We start from the raw sequence: 18,316 nt of genomic DNA, 5'->3' as shown, positions 1-18,316 counted from the left end.
CATGCTGACTGACGGCTCTGGCTGCTCCATGCTGACTGACAGCTCTGACTGTTCCATGCAGACTAACAGCTTTGGCAGCTCCTTGCCGACTGGCAGCTCCTTGCAGACTGGCAGCTCCTTGCAGACTGGCAGCTCCTTGCAGACTGGCAACTCCATGCAGACTGGCAACTCCATGCAGACTGGCAACTCCATGCAGACTGGCAGCTCCTTGCAGACTGGCAGCTCCTTGCAGACTGGCAACTCTGGCTGCTCCAAGCAGACTGACAGCTCTGGCTGCTCCATGCATACTGGCAGCTCTAGCTGCTCCATGCAGACTGGCAGCTCTAGCTGCTCCATGCAGACTAGCAGCTCTAGCTGCTCCATGCAGACTGGCAGCTCCTTGCAGACTGGCAGCTCCTTGCAGACTGGCAGCTCCATGCAGACTGGCAGCTCCTTGCAGACTGGCAGCTCCTTGCAGACTGGCAGCTCTAGCTGCTCCATGCAGTCTAGCAGCTCTAGCTGCTCCATGCAGACTGGCAGCTCTAGCTGCTCCATGCAGATTGGCAGCTCTGGCTGCTCCATGCAGACTGGCAGCTCAGGCTGCTCCGAACAGGCAGGAGGCTCCGGCAGCGCTGGAGAGGAGAAAGGCTCTGATAGCGCTGAACAGACAGGAGACTCCAGCAGCGCTGTAGAGGAGGAAGGCTCTAGAAGCGCTGAACAGGCGGGAGACTCCGACAGCGCAGGAGAGAAGAAAGGCTCCGACAGCGCAGGAGAGGCGAGGCGCACTGTACGCCTGATGCGTGGTGCTGGCACTGGTGGTATTGGGCTGAAGACACGCACAGGAAGCCTGGTGCGGGGAGCTGCTACCGGAGGGCTGGGGTGTGGAGGTGGTACTGGATAGACCGGACCGTGCATGCGCACTGGAGCTCTTGAGCACCGAGCCTTCCCAACCTTACCCGGTTGAATACTCGGTCGCCCTGCCAGTGCGGCGAGGTGGAATAGCCCGCACTGGGCTATGTAGGCGAACCGGAGACACCGAGCGCAAGGCTGGTGCCATGTAAGCCGGCCCAAGGAGACGCACTGGGGACCAGATGCGTAGAGCCGGCTTCATGGCATTTGGCTCGACGCTCAATCTAGCCCGGCCGATACGCGGAGCTGAAATATACCGCACCGGGCTATGCACCCGCACTGGGGACACCGTGCGCACCACTGCATAACACGGTGCCTGCCCGGTCTCTCTAGCCCCCCGGTAAGCACAGGGAGTTTGCGCAGGTCTCCTACCTGGCGTAGCCATACTCCCTGAAAGCCCACCCCCCAGAAACTTTTGGGGCTGATTCCCGGGCTTCCATCCACGTCGCCGTGCTGCCTCCTCATACCAGCGCCTCTCCGCTTTAGCCGCCTCTAGTTCTTCCTTGGGGCGGCGATATTCACCAGGCTGAGCCCAGGGTCCTTTTCCGTCCAGTTCTTCCTCCCATGTCCAATTCTCCAAGTGGTGCAGCCTCTCCCACTGAAGCTGCTTCTGTTGCCTCTCCTGTGGCTCCTGCCTGTTTACACGCAGCTCGGTCCGTGTGTGGTGGGTGATTCTTTAACGACGTTCATCGTTTGTCGAAAGAGTCGGACCGAAATGCAGCATGTTGGTTACTCATGTTTTTTAATGAAACAAATGACGAATACATGAAAATAACTGAGACAAATACAAAACAACAAAACGGAATGTGAAACCTAACTACAGCCTATCTGGTGAAACTACACAGAGACAGGAACAATCACCCACGAAATACACAGTGAAACCCAGGCTACCTAAATACGGTTCCCCATCAGAGACAACAAGAATCACCTGACTCTGATTGAGAACAGCCTCAGGCAGCCAAACCTAAACTAAACACACCCCTAATCAACCACAATCCCAATGCCTACAAAAAAAACAATACAACAACACAATAACATAAACCCATGTCACACCCTGGCCTGACCAACTAATTAACTAAAAACACAAAATACTAAGACCAAGGCGTGACAGAAAGACATCTCAGTTCCAAGGTCTCAGCTTAGAGAAGAAGCCTTGTGAGGTATTGGTCTGTCACATTCATGACCCAGTATTGGTCATTCACATGAAGTTAACGTTAATGATGAATGATGATTAAGCTAAATCTTGCAAATGTAACTTGTCTGCAGTATATAAGAGAACTAACGGGACTAACTAACGGGTAGAGCTCCTGATCGACATGTGTACTTGGTGCATTGAGTTGGTTGGAACCTCTCCAGCATGCTGATAATAAAGAATGATTCATTTAAGATTGACTTAGAGTGTCCCTGCATAGAAATTCCACAACAGAAGTAAGTACTAAGATATATTTTCTTTGAAAAGACAAGTAGTTTAATATTTTGATGTATTTGCAAATACACTTGCAAAGTATTTGATCAATTTAAATCCACTGACTCAAATACACTTCCATGCATTTAACCCAGGTATTTGAAAATAGCATTTGAAATAAGTATTTGAGCATACTGTCAAATACAATTTGGTTTATCATTCAAATACTCAAATAAAAATACTTGTTTTGGGCAAAAGTATATTAAATACCAGATACTCAAATACACATATATTTGAACCCAGGTCTGGTATTCACTCACAATATTCATACTTTGTGTGTGTGTGGAGTGGGGCTACCTTGCCCTGGCGCTGTATGGTGAGGGCACTCTGGATGTTGGCCGGCAGGTCTTTGAGGCGCACTATGAGGAGAGTGACCCCAAATAGCTCCTCTCGCAGAGCATAGGGTAGCTGAGCCTCCAGCTCCTCATATGGTTGACAGGGGCTCTCCTCCAAGGGAGAGGTGGGCTCCAGGTACCTGCAGGGTGCAGAGGTCAAACAGGGAATCACAAAAAAGTCAGGTGTCAGACCTGAATGCTGATCCTTTGACCTTTTAAACAAAAACAAATCCTTACAGTGTTTTACTGGAACTAGCTAACAGTTGAAGTCGGAATTTTACATACACTTAGGTTGGAGTCATTAAAACTCATTTTTCAACCACTCCACAAATTTCTTGTTAACAAACTATAGTTTCCAAATGCCTGAAGGTACCACGTTCATCTGTACAAACAATAGCACGCAAGTATTAACACCATGGGACCACACAGCCGTCATACCGCTAAGGAAGGAGACGCGTTCTGTCTCCTAGAGATGAACGTACTCTGGTGCGAAAGTTCAAATCAATCCCAGAACAAGAGCAAAGGACCTTGTGAAGATGCTGGAGGAAAGGTACAAAATTATCTATATCCACAGTCAAACGAGTCCTATATCGACATAACCCATAGGCCGCTCAGCAAGGAAGAAGCCACTGCTCCAAAACCGCCATAAAAAGCCAGACTACAGTTTGCAACTACACATGGGGACAAAGATTATACTTTTTTTGGAGAAATGTCCTCTGGTCTGATGAAACAAAAATATAACTGTTTGGTCATAATGATTATCATTATGTTGAGAAGAAAAAGGGGGAGGCTTGCAAGCTGAAGAACACAATCCCAACCATGAAGCACGGGGGTGGTAGCATCATGTTGTGGGGGTGCTTTGCTGCAGGAGGGTCTGGTGCACTTCACAAAATAGATGGCATCATGAGGAAGGAAAATATGTGGATATTTTGAAGAAACATCTCAAGACATGTATTTGGCTAAGGTGTATGTTAACTTCCGACTTCAACTGTATATGCCTAGTAAAGATAGCCTATGGCCTAGGCCAGGAACACAGTCAGTGAGAATCAGTAATAACTGACCAGCAGGCATTACCTGTATAGGAAGACTTTGACATATTGGAGAAACATATTGACTTTGACATATTGTTGCCTAAGGTCTTCTGCCTCATAATGGAGGCTGCTGGCTTGGCCTGAAACATAACATTGTCAAGTACATTCAGTACATCAAAAACTGTACAATATTTCCCCATCACAACAACCTACAAAAAGATCTAACCACCACCATACCAAATCACTTCACACTTGGTTATTACCACAAACCTTAATCAAATGTCAACTTATGAACTCTCACAAAACCTCTCACAAAACCATGAGCAGGAAGCTATACATTAAGTTAGCTTACCAAAGTCATGAGAGCTGGACTGCACCAGGGTCTCTAGTTTAAGAATCTTTTGCCTGAAAGGTGACAACAAATTGTGACATTTACTGACCTATACACAGTCTGGGAAAAAATGAAGGACATTATCTTGATTAGCCTTGATCTTGACGTGTCTGTGTGTGTGTGTGTGCCTGCCAGGAGTGGCAGGCCATCTCTGAAGCTTCACATGATCTGTCTGTATTCCCACCTGAACAGGCCGAACAAAAGCTTGGTAGATTCCACCAGAGAAGTCTCTGTCACTCATGGGAAGCCAAAGATATCCACCATGTCCTCCTCAGAGTTTGCATGGGGCTGGGGCCAGACGCAACAGCAGCCTTTGGAAGAGAATAGCAACTTAGATCTGCTGCAGCCTAAAAGACACTGAAGGCAGGGAGTTTTCCTCAAACAATATTGTCAGTAATGATTCTGTTGTATTGTAACAAGGTCAACATAATGTGTATTATTTCTGTCCACTTTTGTCAGCTGTCCAATCTAACAATCTTTTGAGTTTTTTTTTTAGTTACATACGATATGAAAGTCCCACCTACTTCCTGGATCATGTCCCACGCTGTTATTGAATGGCCTTCAAGATTTTATTGTCAAATTCGTGAAAACACAGTCAATTAAGATATGTAAAATATATTAGTATTCATGGATTAATTGACTTCTACCTGATGTATTTTATGAAGATTTCTGATTGTCTGAGTAAATTAATCCACAAATACAAATATAATCTTAAAAATCATAAATGATTGCTTTTTTATTAATTTGATTATATATTCTTGAAGGCCATTCATAAACACTGTGGGACATGATCCATGAAGAAGGCGGGACTTTCATACTGTATTTACCATGAGGAGAGTTGTTTTGTCATGTGTCATGGCAAATGCCTAATGTAATGTCTTTGTACTCTTAAACAGAAGATTATACACTGATCAAAGGAGTACTGAGGAGTATTTCTGTCAGTAATAATTTATTTAAATTGACTGATTTCCTTATATGAACTGGTACTCAGTATAATCTTTGATATTGTTGCATGTTGTGTTCATATTTTTGTTCAGTTTAATATTAGCCTGCTAAGATATGCCTCAGCTGTGTGCTCATAGAGACGTTACTGTTTCAGGGAGCCCCTGCCAATATAGCTGTCAGATGACAGTGGCCGGGTGTCTTCCCGACCCGAGTCAGATGCACAGGAGAAACAGGGTGGCAGGGATGGGGTCAGCTCACACTGGCTTTCCCCTGCGAAGGGTGACACCAGCATCCTCTTCCACTGTGTTCACTTTAGAGAAGCGACATTAAAGACACAATCTGTCATTTCAACAGTCTGGCCATGGCACTTTGGTTGGGAAGATGAGGCATGGGGCTGGTGGAAGTGTCAAATTCATAGTTAGGCTAACTTGGCTAACTACAGTGCCTTGCGAAAGTATGCGGCCCCCTTGAACTTTGCGACCTTTTGCCACATTTCAGGCTTCAAACATAAAGATATAAAACTGTATTTTTTTGTGAAGAATCAACAACAAGTGGGACACAATCATGAAGTGGAACGACATTTATTGGATATTTCAAACTTTTTTAAGAAATCAAAAACTGAAAAATTGGGCGTGCAAAATTATTCAGCCCCTTTACTCCAGAAGTTTAGTGAGGATCTCTGAATGATGCAATGTTGACCTAAATGACTAATGATGATAAATACAATCCACCTGTGTGTAATCAAGTCTACGTATAAATGCACCTGCACTGTGATAGTCTCAGAGGTCCGTTAAAAGCGCAGAGAGCATCATGAAGGACAAGGAACACACCAGGCAGGTCCGAGATACTGTTGTGAAGAAGTTTAAAGCCTGATTTGGATACAAAAAGATTTCCCAAGCTTTAAACATCCCAAGGAGCACTGTGCAAGCGATAATATTGAAATGGAAGGAGTATCAGACCACTGCAAATCTACCAAGACCTGGCCGTCCCTCTAAACTTTCAGCTCATACAAGGAGAAGACTGATCAGAGATGCAGCCAAGAGGCCCATGATCACTCTGGATGAACTGCAGAGATCTACAGCTGAGGTGGGAGACTCTGTCCATAGGACAACAATCAGTCGTATATTGCACAAATCTGGCCTTTATGGAAGAGTGGCAAGAAGAAAGCCATTTCTTAAAGATATCCATAAAAAGTGTCATTTAAAGTTTGCCACAAGCCACCTGGGAGACACACCAAACATGTGGAAGAAGGTGCTCTGGTCAGATGAAACCAAAATTGAACTTTTTGGCAACAATGCAAAATGTTATGTTTGGTGTAAAAACAACACAGCTCATCACCCTGAACACACCATACCCACTGTCAAACATGGTGGTGGCAGCATCATGGTTTGGGCCTGCTTTTCTTCAGCAGGGACAGGGAAGATGGTTAAAATTGATGGGAAGATGGATGGAGCCAAATACAGGACCATTCTGGAAGAATGATGGAGTCTGCAAAAGACCTGAGACTGGGACGGAGATTTGTCTTCCAACAAGACAATGATCCAAAACAAAAAGCAAAATCTACAATGGAATGGTTCAAAAATAAACATATCCAGGTGTTAGAATGGCCAAGTCAAAGTCCAGACCTGATTCCAATCGAGAATCTGTGGAAAGAACTGAAAACTGCTGTTCACAAATGCTCTCCATCCAACCTCACTGAGCTCGAGCTGTTTTGCAAGGAGGAATGGGAAAAAAATTCAGTCTCTCGATGTGCAAAACTGATAGAGACATACCCCAAGTGACTTACAGCTGTAATCGCAGCAAAAGGTGGCGCTACAAAGTATTAACTTAAGGGGGCTGAATAATTTTGCACGCCCAATTTTTCAGTTTTTGATTTGTTAAAAAAGTTTGAAATATCCAATAAATGTCATTCCACTTCATGATTGTGTCCCACTTGTTGTTGATTCTTCACAAAAAAATACAGTTTTATATCTTTGTGTTTGAAGACTGAAATGTGGCAAAAGGTCGCAAAGTTCAAGGGGGCCGAATACTTTCGCAAGGCACTGTGTACATGTATGTTTACATGACATCCGGACCCCCATTTATTTTGTTAGTCAATCTCACTCAGATATCATATTAAAAACAGCAAACATTTCTCTCCACCCTTTGGCAAAATGTGTAGAATTGCAGAGATGACTGTAAAATTTCAAAAACGTATATGCCCCATCGCAAAATGTGTAGAATTGCACGAAATTAGCTAAGACTTAAAAAACAACAGGGGATGCTATTTTTTTTTTGCTCTCAATGTGGTGTGGTGTGGTGAGGTCGGGGTTATACACACGTGGATACGCACACCCGAGAGCAACTGCGGCCCCTCATTAAAAGTAAAACAATTTCTGGCCCCCACCTCCGTCAAAGTTGGCCATCCCTGGTATAGTAGATGAAATGCATTATATTTGTATGTAATTTGTAGCCTTGTATGAAAGTAACGTCCTTATGCTCTTCCCCGACAGTCGGTCTCTTGGTGTTCTCGTCTCATTGGTGTTCTCGTCTCATTAAAAACAGTACAACAGTGAAGTAAAATTGGACACATGCTAACCCTAATTTCCATATGCAGATCTGTCTCTGCAGAACAGTATCTCGCCATCTCACCATGCTTGCATTCAAATGCATATTCACATATTTTCCTAAATCATTTTCGACAGCATCAGAATGTTGTCGTTTGCTGGAGTAGTTTATGACGGGATTTAATTCGCTTTCCTTTGCATACATGCTCGAGAACTAGGGAATATATAGGCTAGATAAGTCCACCTACAACCGCGTGTTTATACCACTGGGCGAATGTTTATGAATATCCCCCTACACACCACCGATAGAGACAATAAAGAGGACCGAGAGACATTGAATTGGATTCGTTTGTTTTGCGAGGCAACGTATATGTTTTTCATAACATCAAGAGATCCAGACCCAAAGCAAGCACGAGTCGTCTTGGATATAAAATGGTAGGTTCCATCATTTCTGCTAACCTTTCTTTTGAGAGAGGGGAGGGCAATTTCAACCTGTGTCTATTAATACATCTCCTTCCTACAAGCGAGTGTGTAACTTAGTGTGTAATTTAACTCTTTCCCAAATGGTCCATTGTGCTGTGAGATGCTCAATTGTGAGATCAATTCTGACGTTTTATTCGGGGGCGTTTCTAGCTTTTGGGGGTACCGAAAAGCGAGACTTTTCCCGGAAAAACATTTGGCAGCTTAAGGAACATTTTACAGTTTTAAAGTAAATGTATGCAATTCGACCTCTTTTTTTGACATGGGGCAGAGAGAAAATGTTGCAGTTTTAAAACTAATTTCCTGCAATTCTACACATTGTTCCATGGGATGGAGAAAAGATGTTGCCGTTTTAAAGCTAATTTCCTGCAGTTTTGACATATTTTGCCATGACTTATGCCATGTTCATATGACATCTGAGTGAGAATAACTAACACAACCAATGGGGGGCCTCCTCGAGGTCAGGGCCCCTGGGCACATGCGTGCCCAGCCTGTAATTCTGTCATGATTACTACAAAGTTTAGATAGCTGGCTAGATTAATTTACCTAGCAATCGATCAAATGTTAGCTGACATGTACTAATTGAGCGACAGTGACTGACATAACTTCTCCCTAGCTGCCTCTTATTAACCCATATTGGCCTGGAAACGGCACATATTTTATTATTATTATTGCATCATTTAGTGCAATTTATTATATTGGGCTACAGTTTTTCCCCATTGGTGTAACCCAGAATTGTGTAATGTATGTTGCAGTGAAACAGCAACTGTTTCAGTATTAGTTTTTACTTGTGAATATAAGCCGCATGTGTAATCAGCATGTCAGACATGCCGAGAGTTTGGGACTATAAGGTTTTATCCGCAAAAAAAAGATCATTCTGAAATAATTGGCTTTACCGAACCCTCATTAGTTTGAATGGTGTCAGCAAATTGTTTCTTTCAAGTATTCTTTTGAACTTAACAACATTAATTGGGGTACTTTGAGGTACTATATAGGTAGAGAACATTGAACAATAACAACATTTTGACAAAAATGCAGATGGAACCTTATACACTAGTCCCAAACTCTTGAAAATGCATGTTGAAGGGGAAATGAGTTGGGGCAACTGATAAGAGTGTGTCCTGAGTGGAGGAATCTAAGCTGTTAGCAGCACGCTGTCTCCCGTTACAGCGCTTTAACAGGGCTCAGCATGCTGCTCCACTGTCCGACTGCCCTATGCTGGGCTCAAACCAATTATCCTGTTTCACAACACACGTGACCGCCCTCCTTGACACTGTGCAAACCGATTGAGACATACAAAAGGGACCTCTTGCGTGGCTTCATTGGCGACATTTCAAGATAGCTGTGGAGGGAGCTTTACGGTACGTTCTTAACTCCGTTACACTCACCCCTTCTAAACTCGCTAGACGGCGATAAACCCCGACCGTTGAGCTGAGGCCAACTGTCGATCCGGGCCACCGTAACGGGGTTCAGCGGGCTGCTAAAAGCATAGCAACCGCCGTTGTCCGACTGCCCCATACTGGGCTCGTGGGATCTACAGATACTGTTTGTCATGCTCCATGAGCGTCATTGTTTTTTACAGTAACAAGTCTGGTCTACAAGTTAACACCGTGGCAGTGCTGTGCGACCTATAGCCTGACCTCTGGAAATCATGTCCAATTCTACCACGAACTCTCTTCTTTTTTAAACATTCTTTACAAACAAGAGCCATATAGTTAGTACCTCATATTGATTTAGCATAATGAGCTACATTCTCTTTCATTGGGCCTCCATAAGAATATCTCCTCATTGTGCTGAGCATAGTGGTAGTCACTTTTATCTCTGGTAAGGCCCTGTGGACTCTGCTTGATCAATTAACCTGGAAATGTATCATGTTTAAGGGAAACAGTAACAGTTTCTTGGAAATAAAGTACGTTTTCACTTGTTAATGAAAAGATGTCCTCCTGTAATCAGCATGGGAGACGTGGACGAAAATGCATGTTGATGGAGAAATGAGTTGGGGCAACTGATGAGTACGTCCTAATATAACCCTGTTTGTCTGGGTGACACACGTTATACAGGCTACCAAAATAACCTCATGCTATAGCTAGAACTGTGTGGGTGTGAATGTGAATCCCAATATCCACAGTCATTTATGTGATAAGCATAAAAGAGAAAATCCACCCACCATAATATTGGCTTTACTCCTCATCTTACCAAACAGTTATGTCAAACAACACAACACCCTGCCAAATACACTCTCTTCTACTTTTATTGGAGAAGGAAGTGTTTGCAAGGGAAATATCATGCCTAAATCCTCTCAAACATATTTTTGATCATGAAAAGAATATTACTTTATTTAAACATAATTTAAAGGTTTACAATAAATTTAAACAATGCATACAGGTCCTTTGTTTTTCGGGGTGGTTATTATAAGTTAGGACAGGTGTTCTAATCTCAATACGGTATTTGTATGTCGTACTTGCCTGTATCAAGGGGAATATTACCAATTACCAATAAGTGACTTTAAATCTTACAGATTGTGACTACTCGTGGTCACTACCTGACCGTCGCTGCTCTGTGCTCTCTGGGTGTTTCTGGAGGCAAAGGCATAGAGGAATGGATCCAAGCTGCTGTTGATGAAGACCAGAGATCCAGCAATCCTCCAATTGTCCTTCCAGAACACTCTCAGAGCCTTATTCTTTGCCAAGATGGCCGTCACTCCCAGCACATTCATGACATGGTGAGGAGTCCATAGAACGATGAAGGTCCCAACGATAAGGCTCACTAAACTGGTCGTCCTGTGGCTCCTGAAGAAAGCTGTTTGGTTCACCCTTCGCTGGAGGCGCATATAGGCTGTGGCCATGATGAAGAAAGGAACTACAAACGACAGGAGAGTCTGCAGGAGCAACACAGCCACCAGCTCAGCATCTGATGCAAAATCATACTGGCACCGGACCCATCCATTCTCATCCACATCCCGCACCGTCACCCCATAAGGAATGGACAGGACCCCAGCTACCCCCCACAGGACAACCAGTAGCACCCTCTCCTTTGCCACTCCCGGTCTGGCCCAGCTGTGAGAATGCACCACCTGGAGGTAGCGCTGGATGCTCAGAAGTGTGACAGTCAGCAGACCGGTACAGATACTGCAGTAGAAAAAGTACATGTTGAGCTGACAGAGCACTAGACCCAGGCTCCAGCTGAAGACTAGGTTGTAGATACGCAAAGGTAGGGTAAGGATGCAGAGTAGGTCCGATGCAGCCAAGTTCAACATCAGTCTCCTGCTCAAACTGGATAGATCTTGGTTCTGACGGAGGACGACTATAACTGCAATGTTACCAGGAATACCAAGCAGGCAGTACAGAGACAAGGCCATGCCAGGAGCCAGACCCCAGAAGGTGGCATTAGAGGTGGAGGGGTTAAGTTGTTCCATTTCTTGCAGTAAGGCAAGCTGACCGGTCGACTGGCTCTCAGTAAAGTGAAACCCAGATATGTCATACGGGGTAACAACCTAGTAATATTTCTGAACGTTCGCTATTCGTAATTGCAGAAGCTTGCTGATCATGTTACAAGGAAAATAAGGAACAAATGGCACTCCTTAGAGGTTTACGGAACTCAACATTTTACTATGAAAATTATTTTAAGGAATATGTGGGCAACCCTTCCATGGATTGAAGAACTGAATGTGGCACTTTCGGTATTAATCAAACCACAGTTCCATGAGTTAAGGTTCTCCAACCCTATTTACCATTAAGTATGTAGGATTCAGTGTTTTTAAACATACCCACTGGTTCTGAAACGGTACAAAAAATGCTAATGTTTTGTTAATGCATAGGCTCCATGCTAGTATTTTCAGAGCAATAAACAATGTAAGAATTCTCGCCCGTTTACCATGTTTTAAACGTCATGCCCTATCATCTCAAAATAATTGTATACTAAGTCGTTGAGCAACACAATCCATTTAAGAGATAATTTAGGAAATAAATTGTAAACATGCTAAACAGGGGATCGACAGATATGTCCGTTTTTTTTTTCAAGGAATGAGCAGCATTTAAAAAATATATATATTTTAATTGTACTGAGTACAGTAACAAGTCTGGTCTACAAGTTAACACCCTGGCAGTGTTGCGTGACCTATAGCCTGACCTCTGGAACTCATGTTCAATTCTACCACAAACTCTCTTTAAAAACTCTTTTAAAAAATGAGTCCCATATAGTTAGTGCCTCATAATGACTTTGCATAATGAGCTACATTCTCCTTCTTCATTGGGTCTCCTCCAAAATAGATCTCCTCATTGTGCTGAGCATAGTGGTAGTCACTTTTATCTCCGGTAAAGCCCTGTGGCCTCTGCTTGATCAATTAAACTCCTGAAAGGTCTCTCCCCTGGCCCTTTCATCCTTCCGCATGGGAGGAATAGAAAGTTATCAGTCTTTCCAAGCTGATATGCAAGACGGAAATAAGTAGTTTGTCTATAAAAATGTACAGGTGCTTTATCAGCGTCACGGTAGGCCCCCAGGCCGACTCTGCATTCAGTTTGCTGCTGCCGTTACGCCATTCGCTCCACGACCCATCTGGCCCCTTGTTCAGCCTGCCTTTGCCTGGGGCCTGCTTACATAGGGGGCGTACTGTACAGCCCTGCCCTGCAGACCCGGCTCCTCCAGCTCCACACAGGGATTGACTAGGGCTAAGTCCCCTGGCGATGTTATTGATTTCAGCAAGGGTATTCCTACTGTAGATTGGGCCTGAGTGATGGTGTAGATTTGAACCACGATGATCCTATTGATGGGGTAGTTTGGGGAGCAGTGTGGGTAGCCGTTTTCATATGGCTGACTGTTGAGTGTTTTGAAGGGAGGTGATGTGAAAGAGGAAGTGAAGGAGAAAGAGCATAACCCGAGCGATGTGTTCATCATTGTTCAGTGAATGTAGAGGGATAAATTGAAATGGCAGCGATAAAGAACAAACATGAAAAAAAATATAGTCTATGTTAAGCTACTTTTTAAGGAAATGTAAAGCTAAATTATTAATTTAGGTAACAATTTTTTTTCAAAGATTTTTTTGTTGATGTGGCCATGGCAGAACACTGACATTCCTGTCTTGCAGAAAATCACCCACAGAATGAGCAGTATGGCTGGAGGCATTGTCATGCTGGAGGGTCATGTCAGGATGAGCCTGCAGGAAGGGTACCACATGAGGGAGGAGGATGTCTTCGCTGTAACGCACAGTGTTGCGATTGCCTGCAATGACAACAAGCTCAGTCTGATGATGCTGTGACACACCGCCCCAGACCATGACGGATCCTCCACCTTCAAATTGATCCCGCTACAGAGTACAGGCCTCAGTGTAACGCTCATTCCTTTGACGATAAATGCGAATCCGAACATCACCACAGGTGAGACAGAACTGTGACTCGTCAGTGAAGAGCACTTTTTCTCAGTCCTGTCTGGTCCAGCGACGGTGGGTTTGTGCACATAGGCATCGTTTTTGCCGGTGATGTCTGGTGAGGACCTGCCTTACAACATGCCTACAAGCCCTCAGCCCAGCCTCTCTCAACCTATTGTGGACAGTCTGAGCACTGATGGAGGGATTGTGCATTCCTGGTGTCACTCGGGCAGTTGTTCTTGCCCTCCTGTACCTTCGCACGGGTGTGATGTTCGAATGTACCGATGCTGTGCAGGTGTTATTACACGTGGTCTGCCACTGCGAGGATGTCCGTCCTGTCTCCCTATAGCACTGTCTTAGACGTCTCACAGTACGGCAATTGCAATTTATTGCCCTGGCCACATCTGCAGTCCTCATGCCTCAGGGACCCTGGGCATCTTTCTTTTGGTGTTTTTCAGAGTCAGTAGAAAGCCCTCTTTAGTGTCCTAATTTTAACTGTGACCTTAATTGCCTACCGTCTGTAAGCTGTTAGTGTCTTAACGACCGTTCCACAGGTGCATGTTCATTAATTGTTTATGGTTAATTGATCAAGCATGGGACACAGTGTTTAAACCCTTTACAATGAAGATCTGTGAAGTTATTTGGATTTCTACGAATTATCATTGAAAGACAGGGTCCTGAAAAAAGGATGTTTATTTTTTTGCTGAGTTCATAACAGCATTTTACCTGACAAGCAGCTCTTCCAAAATGAGGAGAATGGGTATCCTAAAAGGACCTATCTAACCTGGCATAAACCATTCATGCCTTTCCAGGTAAATTCTCAATGAACAGGGATAGGGCTAATACACTTTAATGGCAATTTGATTGCGAAATTCACATTACTCTGACCAATAGTAAACCTGTTGAAAACAACTGCATCATTAAACATGTGTTATTATTAATCAAACAATCATCCCGTTTGTGTGGGGAGAAATAGAGGGAAATGTGTGATGTGGCTTGACTTAGATTTTTTCCACAAGTGCTAAAAATTTAGCATTTGGAAACAGTAGCCAGGTAAACAGACATAGAAGACGTAGAATCTTAATTTCAGCCAGTTTTCAACAGCAGGAAAATAATCCTGCAGCAACAGGAAATGTGAATTATCATGTGATTTATAATTAATAATTATTTTTTTTGTAGGATTTTGTAGGGGACAAATGACTTACTTTAGAAGCCTTTTAAAACGTTGAATACACTACAAGTATGCAGTTACGGCTGTGCAAGTAAATACAATTGTCAGCCAAAAAAGATTGATCAAATTAAGATCCTACATCTGTACCGTCTCCTTAGACTGCTTACAGTGTAAGGAAACCAATATGTAATTTTGTAACTTGGAAGTATCGTTTCCTCAAAAAATGTAACAGCTGTTTTGCTGTCCGTATATCATATTCAGTCCTTCATAGATACACTACATGACCAAAAGTATGTGGTCATCTCATCACAAAATCACATATTAATATGGAGTTGGTCCCCCCCACTTTTCACACACTCTGAAAGTGGGTGTTATCATGCAGTGGTTCCCCTATTTATCTATTTCATGATACTAGAAAGTGATTGTTGAATTTCGATACATAACTGATCATGTCATTTTTTAAAGGCTTTCCACTAGATGTTAGAATATTGCTGCAGGGACTTGCTTCCATTTAGCAATAAGAGCATTCGTGTGGTCGGGCACTGATGTTTGGGCGATTAGGCTTGGCTCACAGTCAGCTTTCAAATTCATCCCGAAGGTGTTCGGTGGGGTTGAGGTCAGGGCTCTCGACAAACCATTTCTGTATAGACCTCGTTTTGTGCACGGGGGAATTGTCATGCTGAAACAGGAAAGGGCCTTCCCCAAACTGTTGTCACAACGTCAGAAGAATGTCATTGTATGCTGTAGCGTTAAGATTTCCCTTTTCTGGAACTAAGGGGTCTAGCCCGAACCATGAAAAAAAGCCCCAGACCATTATTCGTCCTCCACCAAACTTTACAGTTGGCACCACACTATGCATTGGGGCTATGCATTGGGGATTTGTCTGTTGAACTGCCAGATGCTGAAGCGTGATTCTTAGAAGGCATTTCCACTACTCCAGAGTCCAATGGCGGCGAGCTTTACACCACTCCAGCTGAATCTTGGCATTGCGCATGGTTATCTTAGGCTTCGGCCATTGAAGCCCATTTCATGAATCTCCCGACGAACAGTTATTGTGGTGACGTTGCTTCCAGAGGCAGTTTGGAACTTGGTAGTGTGTGTTGCAACCAAGGACAGACAATTTTTGCGCACTTCAGCAATTGGCGGTCCCATTCTGTGAGCTTGTGTGGCCTACAACCTCGTGGCTGAGCCATTATTGCTCTTAGACGTTTCCACAATAACGGCACTTATACTGGAACTGGGCAGCTCTAGCAGGGCAGACATTTGACGAATTGACTTGTTGGAAAGGTGGCATCCTATGAGTGAGCCACGTTGAAAGTCACTGAGATCTTCAGTAAGGCCATTCTACTGCCAATGGTTGTCTATGGAGATTGCATGGCTGTGTGCTTGATTTTATACACCTGTAAGCCATAGGTGTGGCTGAAATAGCCGAATCCACTCATTTGAAGGGGTGTCCACATACTACTGTATATAATTTATCATTATTCCCTGGGAAAACATTATGGCTTCCCTGCAGTTGATATATCTAAAGTCTCCTTTAAAGGCCTAGTGCAGTTAAAAAACGTGATTTTCCCATGTTTTATATACATTTCCACTCTATGAGGTTGGAATAATACTGTGAAATTGTGAAAATTATTATAATGCCCTTCTAGTAAGAGCTGTTTGAAAAGACCACCTGAAATTTCAACCTGTTTTGGTGGGATGGAGTTTTGGCCTGTCTGGTGACAAATTAGTAAACAGACCGATAACAAAGAGAGTTCTTAACCTCTCTGCCAATAAAAGCTAGTTTTCAGTTTTCCTCTCACTCATACCACTCTCAGACAGTCCTAGTGAAATTCTTGCTTGAGAAATTTCTCTTTGCTAAAAAGCTAGTTTTGTTCATTTTTGAAGGATGCGATATTGAAATACAAATGACTCCATTGGAACTTTTAGGCTCGGGGCAAACAGGTATGAGTAGGTTATAGCAGTAACTCAATGTAATAACATGAGCCCCGCACAAATGGTGGCGCAAATAAAACAGGATAGATAGAGGGATGGCATAAATAAAGGCAGATATAAAGAGATGGTTTTGCATGAAGATGAAAGTCCACAGAAGGAGAGTGCTGTGTTTCTGCATTCGATACATTCGCATTAAGGCCAATAGATTAAATGTGTGGGAAGTGTGTGTGTGTGAAAGTGTGTGTTTTCATGCTCTGGGCTCTTATGCCAGAGTTCTAACCCAGTTGCAGCATACAGGGAGAGACCAGTGAAGGATCAGACTCGGACACATTCTGCTGCTGCAGGTGGGTGGGTGGTATATATACTGTACGCTATAGGCTACATCCACTCTTTGCATGTGAATTTGATACAGTGGCTCACATGGGAAGTATTAGGGTCTATGCTGAAGGTTTGCTATTATTAAATGTTCCAGTATAATGTTATAGGCCTAGGGAGAGGTTGCTGGATCCTGTTACTAACTGTGCTCTAGCATTGTTACAAAGCCATAGTTATTGTCATATGATATGACAACTTGTGCCCTGTGGTACTCTGCTGAAGGGGAACTAACATCTACACTATATGCTCATGCTTGAATTAGATTGGGTTGTTTCAGTACATTTACAGCAATAATTTGGCTGGTGGAATATTTAAATCTACATGATTATGTCTTATAACAACACTTATGTGTTAGGTCTCTCTATGCATAACATTTTTAACGGTCTCAAATGGGCTGTTCTTTAGCCCGAGATGATTATAAGACATTATAAAGGGGTCTTGCTCATGGGAAGTCTTTCAATGCATTAAAATGTTATTCTCACCTCATAACTCATTTAGATGAGCAGGTCAGGCTCAGGCGGGCACCTTCTTTTGCTTGTCTGTAGCTGGATGGCCCTCAGGCCTGCATTTCTCCAGTCACACACTCTGAAAGCGGGCATTATCATGCAGTGGTTCCCATATTCATCTATTTCATGATGCTCGAAAGTGATTGTTGAATTTTGATACATAAATGATCATGTAATTTGGAATTGACCTAGACATTTTTCCTGTCAAACTTTACCTACTGTTGTACCCTTTGACCTTTTGATTTTGTAACAACATTTTGTTATTCTTTGGCTATGCAGTTTCAAAGCTAGTTAAAATGGTAATGCATGGTGCTGGTTAACAAACCATAATGAAGTGTAACTTGTAAACACAATTGATTTGTAATTGAGGATTTAGAAATGTAAGTTAAAATTCTGTTGTCGCTCCCTCACAGTAACTAGCCTCAGGCTTTAACTTGGCATGAGTTAAACCATATTTCTGTGTTTCAGGGCCTTGGAAGGACAGGGCGGTGGTTGTGCTGCTGACTGTATGCTGCCTGCTGCAGTGGCCTCTAGCGACCACAGGGGGGCAGCCCGGCACCAAGCCCCACTTCTTCTATGCTGTGGAGATTGACAGAGGCGCCACAGATGCACGAGCCCTGGCCGAGCAGCACGGACTACAGTTCATATCACAGGTCAGTGCATATTTAAAACCTGCCTTTATTACTTCATCTTATGGACCCGCAATTTTCATTCTTTAAATCAGTTTTACTGAGGGGCTTTTTGTCGGGAGATGTGTGAAAGTGCTGACTTCCATTTCCATTTGAGGATATCTGGCTTTCATCAAATTACAGCGGGCTTTCTGAATATTTCATATCTGATCAAAGTCCCCCTCTCACCCACACACACACGCGCACACACACAC

The 18,316-nt window shown here is 43.5% G+C and overlaps 1 protein-coding gene and 1 pseudogene across 1 annotated transcript; both read right to left on the bottom strand.

Annotated features, from left to right (window-relative positions):
* The window catches only part of LOC135521626 (protein MMS22-like), a 43,105-nt pseudogene extending 33,470 nt beyond the window's left edge, over positions 1-9,635 (bottom strand).
* A 958-nt stretch (positions 9,636-10,593) lies between these two features.
* Positions 10,594-11,519, bottom strand: LOC135521625 (leukotriene B4 receptor 1-like). The gene has a single exon (XM_064947329.1). It carries the CDS (start codon positions 11,494-11,496, stop codon positions 10,594-10,596), a length of 903 nt encoding a protein of 300 aa, XP_064803401.1. The 5' UTR covers positions 11,497-11,519.
* Between the last annotated feature and the right edge of the window lie 6,797 nt (positions 11,520-18,316).

This window comes from Oncorhynchus masou, chromosome 30, assembly GCF_036934945.1.
Source record: "Oncorhynchus masou masou isolate Uvic2021 chromosome 30, UVic_Omas_1.1, whole genome shotgun sequence".
NCBI classification, from domain to species: Eukaryota; Metazoa; Chordata; class Actinopteri; order Salmoniformes; family Salmonidae; genus Oncorhynchus; species Oncorhynchus masou.
The sequence above is the reverse complement of the archived record's forward strand: the minus strand, read 5'-3'. Positions and strand labels throughout refer to the sequence as shown.